Source organism: Cyprinodon tularosa, unplaced genomic scaffold (genome assembly GCF_016077235.1).
Source record: "Cyprinodon tularosa strain WSP-4 unplaced genomic scaffold, ASM1607723v1 ctg172, whole genome shotgun sequence".
Lineage (NCBI taxonomy): Eukaryota > Metazoa > Chordata > Actinopteri > Cyprinodontiformes > Cyprinodontidae > Cyprinodon > Cyprinodon tularosa.
The window spans coordinates 164295-179534 of record NW_024038551.1 but is presented as its reverse complement, the minus strand read 5'-3'; the positions used below and the strand labels follow the sequence as shown (position 1 = coordinate 179534).

The 15240-nt window shown below is 47.6% G+C and overlaps 1 protein-coding gene across 1 annotated transcript; it reads left to right on the top strand.

Annotated features, from left to right (window-relative positions):
- The first annotated feature begins 581 nt into the window (after nt 1-581).
- Nucleotides 582-12936, top strand: pcf11 (PCF11 cleavage and polyadenylation factor subunit). Its single transcript, XM_038281558.1, is given in 18 exon segments — nt 582-972; nt 3608-3733; nt 3895-4077; nt 5233-5441; nt 5522-5618; nt 5620-6476; nt 7179-7353; nt 7439-7787; nt 7862-7990; nt 8099-9330; nt 9401-9467; nt 9544-9669; nt 10173-10302; nt 11034-11217; nt 11301-11456; nt 11838-11930; nt 12177-12212; nt 12296-12936. Coding segments are annotated over 18 exon segments (4614 nt in total). The 5' UTR covers nt 582-729; the 3' UTR covers nt 12518-12936.
- The last annotated feature ends 2304 nt before the right edge of the window (nt 12937-15240 follow it).

Genomic DNA, 15240 nt, shown 5'->3' with positions numbered 1-15240 from the left:
GATTCCTGCTCAGAATCCTGATCTGAACCCTCTAGAACCCCTCTGGAATGAACCAGGATCAGAGAGGAGGAGCAGTTGTGGTTTTCTCATCCAACACACTCTTACACCTTATGGAGGATGTTTACAGTATAGTTTAAGATGCTTTCTGTTATAGTAGGCTGTATTTCTGTTGTTGAAAATATAAAATGAATTTTTCTGAATTTTTTTTTTTTACAGTTTCTGTATTTTTATTATTTTAAGTCCATTTAATTTTATGTATTACATTTAAAATGCTTTCAAGATTAAAAAAATACATCTAATAATTTTTTTTTTTTTTTTTTACATCTTTCATGTTTATTTTTAGTGTATTTTTATAAAGATTATTTCAGTTTAACATTGTGCCTGCCTGCGCCCCATGCGCATGTATTGTGTTGGCTAATCACTTTTCTTTCGTAACTGTCAAACCAAGCTTCTTCCCTCTGATTGGCTGCTTTGAGTGACTGCTATTCATCCCCACCAATCAAACTCCAAAGCCCGGGAAGCAGTGCTCGTTTCTAGCCAATAAGGTACACCTGACGTCACCTCAACTAGTATCAACTCCATGTGAGGTAGGGAGCCCCTAGCTGCAGTCGCCATTTTCTTCTCATCGAAAACGAACCAAGAAAACCGACCAACAGCGGAGGAACTAATCCCGAACCGGACCGTGTTTATTTTCGTGGTTCTGGGCCCAACAGTTCTCTTCGTGAATTAATGGACTGTGTGTTGCTACGTGGCGATGGTTTCAGTCCGGCTGCTATAGGTTTGTCCGGGCCTCTGAGCTGGAAGATGGAGGAGAAGGCGGCCCGAGAAGACGCCTGCAGGGAGTACCAGTCCTCTCTGGAAGACCTGACGTTCAACAGCAAACCGCACATCAACATGCTCACCATCCTGGCCGAAGAGAACATCCAGTTCGCCAAGGATATCGTGGCTATTATTGAAGCTCAAATCAGCAAGGTTTTTATGATCATAGAATACTTTACCTTCAGTTTGTGTATGTGTGTTAAAGATGGCGGCGTTCTGGTTAGGAGGCCCCGCAGTAACTCCTCTCTGTATGAACAAGTCAGGCTGTTATTAAAGCATTAGCGTAGGAGCTAGCTTGATGTGGTCCTGCTTCAACAGAAAATCACTCTTTTATTAAAAATTATGAACCTTTACGGTTAAAACCAAAACAGCCGTTGGTGTAGAAGGGAGTCTTGTCGCTGACTGGGATGGTTTATAAACGGTTAGAAGGTAAACGTCAGTGTTTTATTTTTAAATGTTCAGTTTTAACTTGAATTAAGAGTCCATCAGACTGTAAGAACTGTCAGCTCGGTCTAAACGGGCCTAAAAGCGGAAGTGATTTACTGCGGACCATGTGGCAACAGCGACCGACAAAAACAGGTCGGAGGCGACCGGAAACGGCTGCAAATGTGGTCACATCATCACCGACCGACCCGCTTCCTGTCACATATGATCTAAAACAGGCCTCTGTAGAAACCAGCCGTGGTTTGGAAGCTTATAAAAAACTGTTTTACATAAACAAACTACAAGAATTTCTATGAGTTATGAAGCTCATGCAAACACCTGGGTGTGACTCAGCTGCTACAGCGTGACTAAATCCAGGATTTAAGCCAATGAGGATAATCTAATCGAAATAATAATAAAAAGAGACTAAAGTCTTAGCTATATTTAGCGATATTGACTGTCGGTCTGTCATTTTTGTATAGTGTGGATAAAAGTAGGTGGTAAAATGCAAATAAAGCTACTGTTTTGATTAAAAGTTAGTTTTTTTTTTAAACCCTTTAAAGGGCAAGTTCCCATTTTTGATCACTTTCATACCCCTTACTAATGGAATCCCCACCCCCATCCCTCAGTGAGTTCTGGATGCACAAGATCTATATCCAGCTATTCAGCAAACATACTGCTACATGGCTGTCCATCTTATTTTGGTATTTAACCAATTAGATGAGCCTTTGAATAATATATATATATATATATCTGCTGTTAATTAAGTAGGGGAAAAAGGTTAACAAGTCAAGAAAAAAGTTAAAAAGTAAAGTAAAACAAAAACCCAATTATATTTAGGTTTATAAACTAAAAAATGTAAATGCCAGTATCAGCATTAATGCTTCTAAGATTATGTTGGACCAAAAAAAATTATTTTTCTCACTCAGTGTTTTTCATTAATTTCTCATAGAAGCACTTTTGTTATTTTTCTTATTATATTTGGGCTAGTTGGTGTTTTTCAAAGTATTTCACTGAGTGCCCTATAAAGTGTTAAGCTTATGAGGATAATCTAATTGAAATATTAAAAACAAAGGAAAAGAAGTGGTTCAGACTAAAGTCTTTGCTGTATTTAGGGGATATTGACTATTGATCTGTCATTTTTTTGTGTGGTTTGGATTAAAAATGGATGGTAAAGTACAATTAAAGCTTCTTTTTTAAATTCAAATTTAAAGTTCTTTTTTTAAAGAATAATGAATAAAGTTTGAGGTGGTTGTGGTTGGTTTTCCTCATCCAGGTGTCCCTCCAATTGTCCTGTTTTGCTGAGTAAGCAGCTCAATAGTTCAGTCCACAGGTCCAACAACCCAGCAGAGCAAACGGTTCACTCAGCCGTCAGCTTAACCCCACGTCATGTTAGAGGATTTAACCATGTGAAAAAAAACAGTTTATTTTGGTTTTACGTTAACTAAACTTCTGCCCTTAGGATCCATCTTAAAACCTGTGTTTAAGTTTTCAGGCTGATTTAAAAACGACGCGATCGTCGTCGCTGCGAACCAACCGTAGATCAGAGTGAAATCGGCTCCATTCATGGATTGTAGAAGGGGCGGTTCTGATTGAAGCTGGACCACATCGCTGTCTGTGTTACTGAATGGATTGTTGGGGCCAGCAGAGGGGCCCCGGGGCCCTCAGTGTTTGCATGTTGAAGCTCTGGTCACATGACGCCTGAGCGCGTCTCTGCATGAATTCACTCTACGTCCTGATTCCTTTATTTTTCCTGAAATGTGACTGACTGGTTAAACATGTTAATAATAAAAAATGTGAAATGTGCTTTTTGTCATTTTTTATTTCCTGGGTATGACTCTGGTTTCACTGCTCGCTCACTGAACTTTTAAAAGCAACCAGTGTGTGTGTTTAATAACCAACGGGTTTAAGCTTCTAAAGCACCACTAAAGAGTAAAGGCTGAATGAAAGCTGAAGAACCGTCTGGGTAACGTACAAAGAGGGTGAGGCGCCCTCTTTGGAGGTAAACCTTCCTGAGGACTGGTTCCTGCAGATCATGGACTCTGGATTTCCCCCTCCTCTCCTTGAGGATGGATCTCAGTTTTTGTTTTTTTCCCTGCTCCAGATTAAAGAGCAGAACCTGTCGAAGCTCTTTTGGACCTGTGGAGCTTTCCTCTAAGGCTGAAGAAACAAACTGGATGCTCTTTTTCCTCCTAAATTTTCCAGATTATTTTTTATTTTTGGGGGCGATGTTTTTCCCATGATGCCGGTTTTGTTTAGCAAACTTGCGCTTTTTTTTTGTTTTTGTTTTTTTCTCATTTGTTCTGAAATGTTGCTTTTAACCCCTGTTGTTTTCTAAACTTGTTGAGTTCTCTTATTGCTCCAGGCGCCGACCGCAGAGAAGCTTCCTGTTTTGTACTTAGTGGATTCCATAGTGAAGAATGTTGGAGGAGAATACCTCGCAGTGTTTGCTAAAAACCTAATCGCTTCATTTATTTGTGTCTTTGAAAAGGTAAAGTTGTCTTTGCTGCCGTTTGTCTTTCATATCAGCCCACTTCACCCCCCCACCCCCTGTTGAATATTTTCCTGTTCAGACACAGCCTGCTAACCATTATTGGGATGGAGGGGTGTTGAAGTGTGGGCCGAGCACCAAGTCCTGTGTTCTGTTTGTAGGTGGATGAAAACACTAGAAAGAGTCTGTTCAAGCTGCGCTCCACCTGGGATGAAGTCTTCCCGCTCAAGAAGCTGTATGCGCTGGACGTCAGGGTCAACTCGCTGGACCCGGCGTGGCCCATCAAGCCGCTGCCGCCAAACATCAACTCCAGCATCCACGTCAACCCCAGGTTCCTGAAGCAGGTGTGTGTGGCTAGCGCAGCGCGGGTCCCCCGGCCCGGTGGAGGGCGGCGCTGATATGTTGGTGTGATGGTTAAACCGGCTTCAGCATAGAGTAGGGGGAAGAATCTCTGCTGGAGGTGTTCTGGATGGGACTGGTTGTGCTAAATGATGGGGAGTGGATCAGTGTTCTGTTCAGGCAAAGCTGCACAGCTTCCTGTTGGAACAGCGCCCAGCGGGTGGTGGCCTCACCTGCTGTCAGAGGAAAACTGATCCACGTGTTCTTATGGGCCAGATTTTGGTTTTTCTTGGATATTCTGAAGGTTCCTCCTCTGTTTTAATCTCAATCGGTCCCATTTTTAGCCTTCAGCTTAAAATCATTTCCTCTCATATTTAAAAGTTGTGGAAAAAGTGTTTTTGATGGGATTTTATCTGAAGCAAAAGAAAGCAAAGTTGGGAGAATAAAACCAAATGAACATCTGATCGGTGATTAAACTACAGTTTCATGTTTATTGGGGGTGATGCTCCTGATAGATCAGCTCCAATCATTAATTTATTTTGTTGATGGTAAGAAATTGCCTGAATCCAGAACAATGATCAGGTGAGAACCGCTGACCCATTTAGCAGGAACCTCTGGGTCACAGAAACGATGGGAGGCTCTGTCTGCAGGTTGATATTGGACCGGTTTCTGATTCCACTGAATCGGTTCTGTTCTCACAGCAGCAGGAGTGGTTGTGTTTTATAGTTTTTTTTTTTTTTTTTTGTGTGTGGAAGTAAACCCCAAACTGTGGCGTTCCAGAACCTGCAGCAACCCCTGGTATCTCTGTCATCTGAAAAGTGCAGCTCAGTGGCCCCCTTGGGAGCCTGTTTCTGAGTGGTAGGACCACAAGACCAGAACTTTAAAACTTTAAACATGTTTATTTTTTATTTTTTTTATTTAAGATGAAAATCAGCTGAAATAAATAATTTTAGTAAATGAAATGCCCAGAAAGTTCTGGCTCTGTTGGTCCCTTGGAACCACATCGTAGGTTTGGGGAACTGCATTCCTTGGTTGTTTCGTTAAGTCATCACTGGTCTAACCGATTCAGAGCGGGTCTCAACTGTTCGACCAACTGGAACTGAGATGGAGGCCATTTGGATCCGTTTGTATAAAACCTCTTTATTTTTTCCTGTTTTCAGTCTGAGGAGAAGGTCTCTCCACAACCGGCCCCCTCCAAGCCCGTAGCCTTACCCGTGGCCCCCCAGGCGAGTCCAGCGGCGCCGCCGTCCAGCCTGACCCAGGAGCAGCTGATCCGCCAGCAGCTTCTGGCCAAACAGAAGCAGCTGCTGGAGCTGCAGCAGAAGAAGATTGAGCTGGAGCTGGAGCAGACCAAAGCGCAGCTGGTAGGACGCCGCAGGTTCCCATCCGCTCTGCTTACTGCTGTGTTCTAGAAGCAGACTCAGTCCGATCTGATGAATGGTTCTGTCTCCAGGGAGGACTGGCTCTGCCGCCGTCGTCTACAGTGGCCCCCCAACCAGAGTCTGGCACCACTCAGAGACCCGCCAACCCCATTCGACCCTGGATCCCCCCCCCAGCCTCAACCTGACCCCAAGGCGTCCAGTAGAGACCCCCGTCTGAACCGTGGCGGGCCCCCAGCTGGGCCCACACTCAAAGAACAACCCCCCACCAAGAGGGAGAGCCCACACCCTCCAGGGGGGCCCGGCGCCGCCATGTCGAGGAGGCCGCCAGAGAAATCCCCCCGGCCTGAGAAAGCCCGGCCCCCCAGGAAGGAGACACCAGAAGACAAGTTAAAGCCCAAATCTCCGTCCCCTCTGGCCAAAGGGCCCCAGGGCCGCATCAGGCCGGCAGAGCCTGAGGGCCCCAAGAAGGACCCCAGGACCAAGAAACGAGTACTGGAGAAGAGCGCTGAGCCCCGGGACGACGAGAAGAAGCGCTGCAGCGACAAGAAGGAGCGGGAGGAGGTGCCAAGGAGACCAGAGCCCCCTAGGTCCAAAATGCCCAATCTGGTCAACGGCCTGGGGGCCAAAACTGACCAAGCAGAGCCCGGAGACAAGGCTGACCCGAAGCCCGGAGGCACAGCTCGCAGGAAACGCACCCGCTCACGGTCCCGCTCCCCCACCACCTCCCCTAAGAGGAAGGAACGCCGCTCCCCCAAAAGCCACGGCCGCAGCAGCTCCCCGTCACCCCCCCACAAACCCGGGAAACCCCGGAGGCCCCGTGGAGACGACCCACAGAACGGAAAGCCGGGCCGAGACGACCGACCCGGCCCCAAGAAGACCCAGTCAGATGGCAGGAGGCCCAAAAGGCCGCTGGACGAGCGGCACTCTGAGTCCAGGGACCCCCACAGGGGCCATGATGGTGCTGGGAAGGACCCCAAGGATGCGCCACACCGCTGGAGAAGCGGCTGGGAGGAGAACAAACAGTGAGTCCAGTTACCAGTCTGTCTTCTTAAAACCACTTTTAAATCTGTGTTCAGGAAACAACTAAGAGAGCTTTAGTTCTACTGGTTCTGGTTCCTATGGATCAGTGTTAAGCCGGGATTAAACTGTACAATTGCCCTGTTAGAACGTGAAATGAGAACCTAACCTCACCTTTAGACTGAAACCTAACCAGATTAGGGAGTTCACAAACACCAGAATTCATTTAGTCCTGGTCCAGCTTTAAGTCTGACCACAATATTGGAGCTTTTTCATAAACCTTCTCAAACCAGATTAATAATCCATCAGTATCTGCTGCTGATAAATATTCATCCCAAAATTTAATCAGACTTTTTGGCGGTTAGACGAACACCGAAGCTCTGATTCTTCTTCTCTGGTATTTCTCAGCTGCTCCTTCCAAGCAGCGGAGTCAACATCAAAAATCAAAATTAAAATTTGAATGAGGTTAGAACCGGTTCCAGGCGGTTCTCGATGCACAGCCTCAGGAACTAAAAACCTTTATATTTAAAGTGGAAATGATTTGAAATGAGCAATAATTAAATACTTTATTGCAATCCTGAAATAGGGTTAAATCACCTCCATGGTTCTGGTTTAATCCCAGTTAAAAGTATCTAAAGGAACTGATTGGAGGGAAAGGTCCAAACAGTTCTGAAGCTCCATGTGACGTTCAGGTTTCCTTGTTTCAGCATGAAGCTTCCAGAGGACTCCCACAACAAGCCCACCCCCCCCAGACACAAGCCACATGGCACCCCGACCCGCCCCAGCACACCCAGGAACCAGAAGATCCGGCTCAGCGTGGACGCTAACCTGCAGATCCCCGAGGTTCTGAACTCCGCCTCCAAGAAGGACCTTCTGAGGCGGGTAGGTCCAGAACAGCCCTGACCCAGGTTCCCTGCTATCCTCCGTTGTTCTAACGAAACACTTCCACGTCTCCGTCTCTCCACAGGCCAGCAAACGTCTGGAAAGGGGGGAAATTTCTCGGGAAGACTTCCTGAACATGGTGCACCAGATCAACCATTTCTTCCAGTACCAGGAGGAGAAGCAGCAGAGCTCCGGGAACTGGGACGACACCAGAAGGTTCTCCGCCAAGAAGCAGTCTCTGCTGAGCGGGGCCCGTCCTCAGGAAGCCATGGACCCCGCCCAGCTGTCGTACTTTGAGCACAAGTCCAAGCTGAGGAAGACGCAGGTCAACCACAGGGCGACGGGTGACGAAGGCCAGGAGGTGTCAGAGGAGGGCGAGAAGCTGGTGTCGAGGAGTGGGGGGCCCTACGGTCGACCATCGCAGGACCAAGCGGGTGAGCCGAGGAACAGCTTAGGCTGCCCTAACAGGTCGTTTCAAGCTGGTCTCTGACTGACCTTTGACCTGCAGGTGAGCGAGACGAGCCGCAGCCGCCACTCGCCCCCATGGTGGAGGAGTACAACCACGGCAAGGAGTTCCCCAAACTCAAGTCTCTGCCAGGACTCCGCTTCAGGAGGAGAGCCGACCCCGCAGAGTCCAGTAAGTCTTGCAGCAGTAGCACGGTTCTGGATGTGACGCTTGGTCGGCGTGGCGTTTGAGGCTCTGCAGCTCTGTAGGATTCCCCAGCGTCTCCTGTCTGTCTTTCAGGTGAGCGGGAGTGGACGTCGCCGCTGACGGAGCGCCAGCTCTATGACGAGCGGGAGGAGCACAAGAGTAGTTACGATGCCCCGCGAAGGTTCGGGCCGGCCGACCCACGCCGGCAGGATGGGCCCCTTCCCTCTGTAGGGGCCCACCGCAACTCCCTGGGCCCTGCTGGGCCGGATGCTCCGCCCCCTCGCTTTGAACGCTCCCGTCTGTCTCCTCTGCATCAGAAAGATGCGGCTGACGTGAGCCCGGTCCCTTGCTTTGAAAGTCCAAACAGCGAGCACTCAGATGAGGGGCCCCTGGAGGCCCCCCCTCCTCCTCCTCAGGGCTCCAAACCAAACATGAAGGGGCTCCCCCGTGGGGGGCCTCTGTCTGTTCGGCAGCACAGTGACTCCCCAGGACACACACCCCCACACGAAGGACACCCTCCTTCTATGTATGGGGGCCCCGGGCACATGGGCCCCTCCAGACCACACCGCCATGGCTGGAGCCGGTTCGAGGATCCCCAGTTTGATGGCCCCCACCACCCGGGGCCCGGCAGATTCGAAGGTGGGGGGCCAGCACATCATAACCTGCCAGAGAGAACTGAGGGCCCCCCGCCCTGTGAGGGGCCCCGCATAGCAATGAGAGGAGAAGGGTTGGGGGCCTTTGACGGGCCCCCACAGGGGCCCAGCAGGTTTGGTGGTCCCATGGGACAACAGCAGTTTGAAGGGCCCATGGGGGGCCCTGGTCTGTCGGAGGGCCCCATGCAGCATTTTGAGGGGCCCAGCCACTTCGGCAACATGGGGCCTGGTCCAATGGGCTTCCAGCAGCAGCTGCCCCCCCGCTTTGAGGTTCCCAACAATCAGATGGGTCCAATGAGGTTCGAGGTCCCCGCACCGGGCCCCAGGTTTGACCTGCCAGGGGGGCCCCATCAAGTGGGCCCCCAACAGCCGGGACCTCCTCGCTACGATTACCCTCCTGGCCAGCAAGGTCCCCCTAGGTTCCCCCCCCAACACAACCTCCAGCTCCCTATGCAGCCCATGGCCCCCCCCATCTACGATGGCCCCGCCCCACCGCAGCAGAACTTTGGTATGGGCCCCCAGCGGTTCCAGGAGCCCATGAACCCTCAGTTCCCACCGGGGCAGAACCTGCTGCCGGCGGGAAACTTCAACATGCAGCCAACGCCGTTCAACCAACCGGGCCCCGGGCCCTTCTACAACCCGCCGGCACCTGTTGCCCCCATGCAGCAGCCGGTAAGTCCACACCGGCCCGGTCCGGTTCTGGTTCTGGTCCTCAGTGGTTCTAAAGCTGCTCTCCTTCCAGGTGAACATGATGGGGAACGTGAACCAGCCCTACCTGCCTCAGAACCCGGTGCCTTTCGGACCACAGAGTACGTATCAGACGCCACGGTACCGGGCCTCAGCAGGAAGTGATGTCATCAGAAACTCTAACCTGTGTGTTTGCAGCTCCTCAGGTGGCTCCTCCAGAGAACCACTTCGGTCAGGTAGACGTCAACGACCTTCTGTCCAAACTCATCTTCAACGGCATCATCAAGCCGCCATCGCAGACCGACTCGTCACAGACGGCCAGTGGTGAGTGAGCCCCCCCACAGAACCAGAGCATGTTCTAGATGTCTGATCATCCCATTGCTGAGGAAAGATCTAAGGCTGTGTCCTTCCTAACCTCTCCATCACTACACTTAGACAGCTTTATTCTGTCATTTGGTTTACACATGTGTAAACAAACACTACACAGTGAACTCTGTAAACTGACCGTTCCCCGTTGGTGACGCGCTCCCTGCACGTTGCCTACGCCATCATTGTTCTCTCTCACCGCCAAAACAAATCCCATGAACTGCAAAGCATTCTGGAATATATCTGCTGGTCTATTGACAGTAGATGATCATTACTTTTCAAGGTGCATTGTGGGAAATTGAGTCCACTACTTTTTCATCCATTAAACATTTGGACACTTGTTTAAAACGGCATAACTCGTACAGTGTTCTCGTTAGGGCGGACACAGCCTAAGAGGTGCTGGACGGGGCTGAAGACTTATGGTCTGAGATGAAGAAGGCTTCCTGTTTTTTCACTTTCAGAGGCGTCTTCCTCAGCTGCCGCTCCCGCCGCACCTGTGGAGGAGGAGGAAGAGGAGGAGCCTGAGGTGGAGGTGGAGGAGGAGGATGATCTGCCGGACCTGACCAGCTTCAGCATCGAGATCATGAAGCAGTGAGTCCATCTGCTGGGCAATTTTTTTTAAACAATCATGCTCCGTTCAGACCGTGCGCAGCAAAAGCAGCATGCTGGTTCATTTTTAATCCTTGTACAAGTTTAGTTCTGACGCGTGGCTGAAGCATCTCTGTTGCTCCCGCTATGCGGTGGAAAAGTGGTTCTGATGCGTGTTGGGCGGAGCTACCCTATCCTTTCTTTGCTTCTAAACTAGCTGCTCCTGCTGCCTTTGCTGCTTTAGGTGTGAACGCACAGAGCTTAAAAAGGTCGGGGGAAGTTAGACTTTCATGCTAGCATTGCCATAGCCGTTAGCAGAGCATGGCTGGAGAAAATGATATCTAGATTACTCTATTGGTCTTAAATAATGTTAAACAAAATGATAGCATCTATAAACTCACAGCTGAAAATGAATTAAACCAGATCCAGATCAGAACAGAGAAATAGAACATGGAGGAAATGCTCTCGGTCACTGAATTAATTTTGGGGGAAAATGTATCCTATTCCACGGATCTGGATAGCAGTAGCTACAGTAAGAGAGAGCTCCCTGATCAAACGAAAGTTCCTATATGGTCTCTGAATGCAGCACAGGGGTTGGTAAACATCACTGATGCTTCAGTCAAGCCTCTAATCGCTCTAACTGTATAAATGTTGTTGAAATGACTCCTTAGATTGGTGCGTACTGTTCGGTGCCGTCGGACCTCCTGGTTCTGACTCTCTGTCCCCCCCTGCAGGCGGTACGAGGGCTTGGTAACAAAGCTGTACTCAGGAAACCAGTGCTGCCTCTGCAGCATGCGCTTCACGGCGGCTCAGACAGACATGTACGCCGACCATCTGGACTGGCACTTTAGGCAGAACCATGCGGGCAAGGTAGCCAGCAAGAAGGTGACGCATCGGCGGTGGTACTACAGCCTGACGGTGAGGTCACACACAGAGCGCCGCCTCCTGAGAGTCCATGGAGGCAGCCTGTGAACATTCTGTCCTTTGCCTCTGTCCATCAGGACTGGATCGAGTTTGAGGAGATCGCCGACCTGGAGGAGCGGGCCAAGAGTCAGTTCTTTGAGAAGGAGAATGAGGAGGAGGTCCAGAAGAACCAGGCAGCGGCCAAAGAGAAGGAGTTCCAGAGCGTCAGAGCTACCAAGGACCAAGTAGGAGAGGTGAGCGGCCATGAGAGCTCCTGATTGGTCCACAGATCATCTGTTATCCTCTGAACATTCCACCAGCAAATGGTTCTGATGTTTCCATGGAAACATCCTTAAAACCCAGCCTCAGCTGCTGATTGGCTGCTCCTTAGGTCCTCCACCCACAGAGCTGCCCTGTGGTTCTGCTAGACCTGGACTGGGTCAGACATCAGGCTGTGTTCCATCAGGTTTTCAGGGGAGAGGGTTCAGATCAGAACCTTCTGTGGGTTTCTGGGTGGTTTACTGGGTCCGGTTCTGACCTGATGAACAGACAGGAACGCTGCTTCTGTTTTTCTGTTTCCCTGATATCATGGGAACCCAGCAGAGTGGTTCTGATGGGTCTGTTCTTCTTTGCAGTCCTGTGAAATATGCCAGGAGCCATTTGAGACTTATTGGGTCGAGGAAGAGGAAGACTGGTTCCTGAAGAACGCTGTCCGGGTCGACGACAAGGTGAGGCTCCGCCTACTTTACATCATCAGCCTGTAGATCCGGGTTCTTGAGCTGGGCTCAGGTTGGATATGATCTTTGACTTTGACAAACCGGAACCATCCGGTCCAAATCGGACATCTGGGCCCGGTTTGATTTAGTTAGATGTTCGGGACCCAAACGGCAAAAGAAAAACCAGCCAGAACATTTCAGAGGATTCGGCTTTGAGAGGAACCAGTAGAACCTGACCCGTTTGTTTTGTCTCTACAGAATTTCCACCCCGCCTGCTTCGAGGATTATAAAAATGTAAGCGTCCTTCATTACTGAGCTGTTTGGCCTTTCTGTGCCGCTCTTCCTCACCTTCTGTCTCCTCTTCCTCGTCCCCTCAGACATCGTCCTACTTGGACGTGACGCCGTCGCCCAGCAGGCTGCTGACCGAGCACCCGCTGGGAGCCTTCATCAAGACCGAGGAGGAGGAGGAGGAGGTGGAGACTTCCTGCGAGATCAAACAGGAAGCTAAGAGTGCGTGCAGTGGTCCTCCACCACAGGAGCCCGTTTCCACAGCCCAGGAGGCTCCGATGGACTCGGTTAAGTCCGAGGACAAGGCTTGACTCGGCGCCGCTCCTCTTCGTCCCGTTGGGTCGAAGGTTTTTTACGACTTGAATACATTTTGGTATTTGGATTGTTATGCGGCCATTTCAGGGCTGCGGTTCTGTTTGCTTCGGCTGTAAATGATTTAATTTATACATTAAAGTATTTTTGGTAACTCTGGTCTACTGCTGCTGTTTGCTACCTGTACATAGTCTCAGCTGATTGGTCAGCTGCTTTGTTGAGTCATCACAGGTGTTGAAGGTAAGCATCATCTGATTGGACGACCGGAAGCGACTCGGAGGATCCCGTCTGCTCTGTCGTTTGGTTTCCCTTCAATAAACGAGTCTGAAAAGTTGATTTGTGTGAATTCTGATTGATCCAACTCACATTGTCATTTTAGGTTAAATCATAAAAAAATAAAGTTTCATTGGATTTGAAATTCCTGTTCTCCTGTTTTTTATTCTCTACATGATCCGTTTTAAAATCAACCTCATCTTTCGTTTCTGCAGATTATGTCCATATTTTTGACACAATGTTAAGCAAATGATCTGAAACCCTGGACACAGTTTTGGACTTTTTTCACCTCATTGTACCTTGGGAAAGCTCACTGAAGGACTCAGTTCAAGGGACACATTTAATTGTAAAAAGGTAATCGCCAAACGCTGGCTGTAGTCAAGTCCGCCTACCTTGAGGCTCTTCATAAACATACAATGGAAACTTTGACCTTCTCCCTCTGTCTCCAGAAGGAGAAAGAAGAGAGACTGGGGGAAAATGCAAAAAACACATAACATGTTTGTGAATTGGGAAAATATATCTGTCTCTTTTGACTGTTGTGTACCCTGATCCCAAGTTGTGGTATATATGTTATTTTTATTGTGATTCAGACCAGTAATGCAGAGTAAAATACACCGCTCAATATACTGTATGGGTGCTCTAGCCCTCACTTGTGTTTGCCTTTGTTCAATAACTAAAAATAAAGTTATAAAAAAATCAACCTAATCTACTTGAAATTATCACTTTTGTCTGACCAGCCTAAATTATGCTTTTATTTGCGTGAAACAAATTTCCATTAAGTGACTTTAAAGCAACAGAGCAGGTTTTTTGACCAAACTATCAGCTCAATGGGAGCTTAATCTCTGATCCTTCACCATCATCGATGCTCCATCTCTAATCTCTTCTATGAGACAAGAACGTTGGGCTCAATGGCTTTGGAAAAAAATGTAATCCACAAAAACTGAAAAAGTAACTGCTGTGTTTTTGTTTTTCTTTTTAGACACTTTTTCATATTTTATCCAAAAAACGTATTTTATGTATTAAAATTTAAAGTTTTAACATTTTTTTAATGAATGCCATTTGCTTCACTTTAAGTTCAGTCTTGATCCATAAAAATGTTGCTAAAATCCAGCAGACCAATAGAAATGCTACTTTGCTTCCATTCAAGAAGGCAGCCTGCCCCCAAAGGAGAAATGCAGTTTGTAAAAAGAAATCATCCTAAAAAACTGAAATTGATCAAGTTTAAAGTATGTAAAAAAAATTCAGAAAAAAAGTTTAAATAAGTTACTCCCAAAACATTTTACTTTTTCAAAATGTATTTTCTGGATTGTTGTTTTTCTTTTATATCAGTTCACCAACGCATTCTTTGGAACAAAGTTCAATCCATATTGTTGAGATTCTCTGTTGTTTAATCAGAAATGACTAAAGAACTGCCGGTAGATAGTTAAACTTTAGTCCACCCTGTTACTCGTTATTTTACAGCACAGTGGCCACCTTAAATGGTCGACTTGTGGCATGTTAGTTCACTGCTGGTAACACCAGAAGAATGGTAACTTGGTGTGAGACAAAGATCATAGTTTTTATGGTGATGCTTCAAAGATGTAGGATGCCACAAAGGTGAGGATTGTAAAAGTAATTTTTACTTAAAATAGGTGCATTTTTTAATGAATTGTAGAGGTAAGTGAGACACATTGCCAATGGAATAAGACGATTTGAATTTAAAATAAGAAAAAAACAATTGCATTGTCTTATATCAAGTTTATATTATCTAATTATATTATTTTCAGAGTAAAAATATTAATTCCATTAGCAAATCATCTTATGTACCTACTCAAATTAAGGGTAAATACATTTAATTTATGAATAGTTGACTTATTTCTACCGTATTTTCACGACCATAAGGCGCACCGTACTAGAAGGCGCAGTCTCAGTTATGTGTGCCATTACTGTATTTAACACACACACAAGGCGCACCGGATTATAGGGCGCGGGTTTTATATACCGGTACATGTCCTCTACTACATTTAAATACCTCTACTGCATATTTAAAAATAGAGCGGGAGCAAAACTGAGTATGTTCGTGCTTTATTCATTTATTTATTACAAAGTATTAATCAAACCTGGGAGCTGGCCGTGAGACAGACACATCACTGATGATACAGAGCGCTGTGATCACTCCTCTGAAACAGTTTATTGACGCATAAATTAACTTAAAATGCAGAAATCTGCCGGCAGAATATGTTCGCTTTTATTATCCTGGTGCCTGCAGTTTAGATTATTTAGATGAAAAACACATACCAGCCGCCGCGGTGAACCGCGAGGAGGCGACCCGGCCAGAGGCTGCTGTTGAATGGGATTCCTACTGACAGCGCAATTTCTCACTTAAAAACATATTAAAACTACTTTATTCCTATGATCACAGCAAATATAGCTGCAAGGTAAAGAAAGGATAGTGAAGCTCCGCCCAACG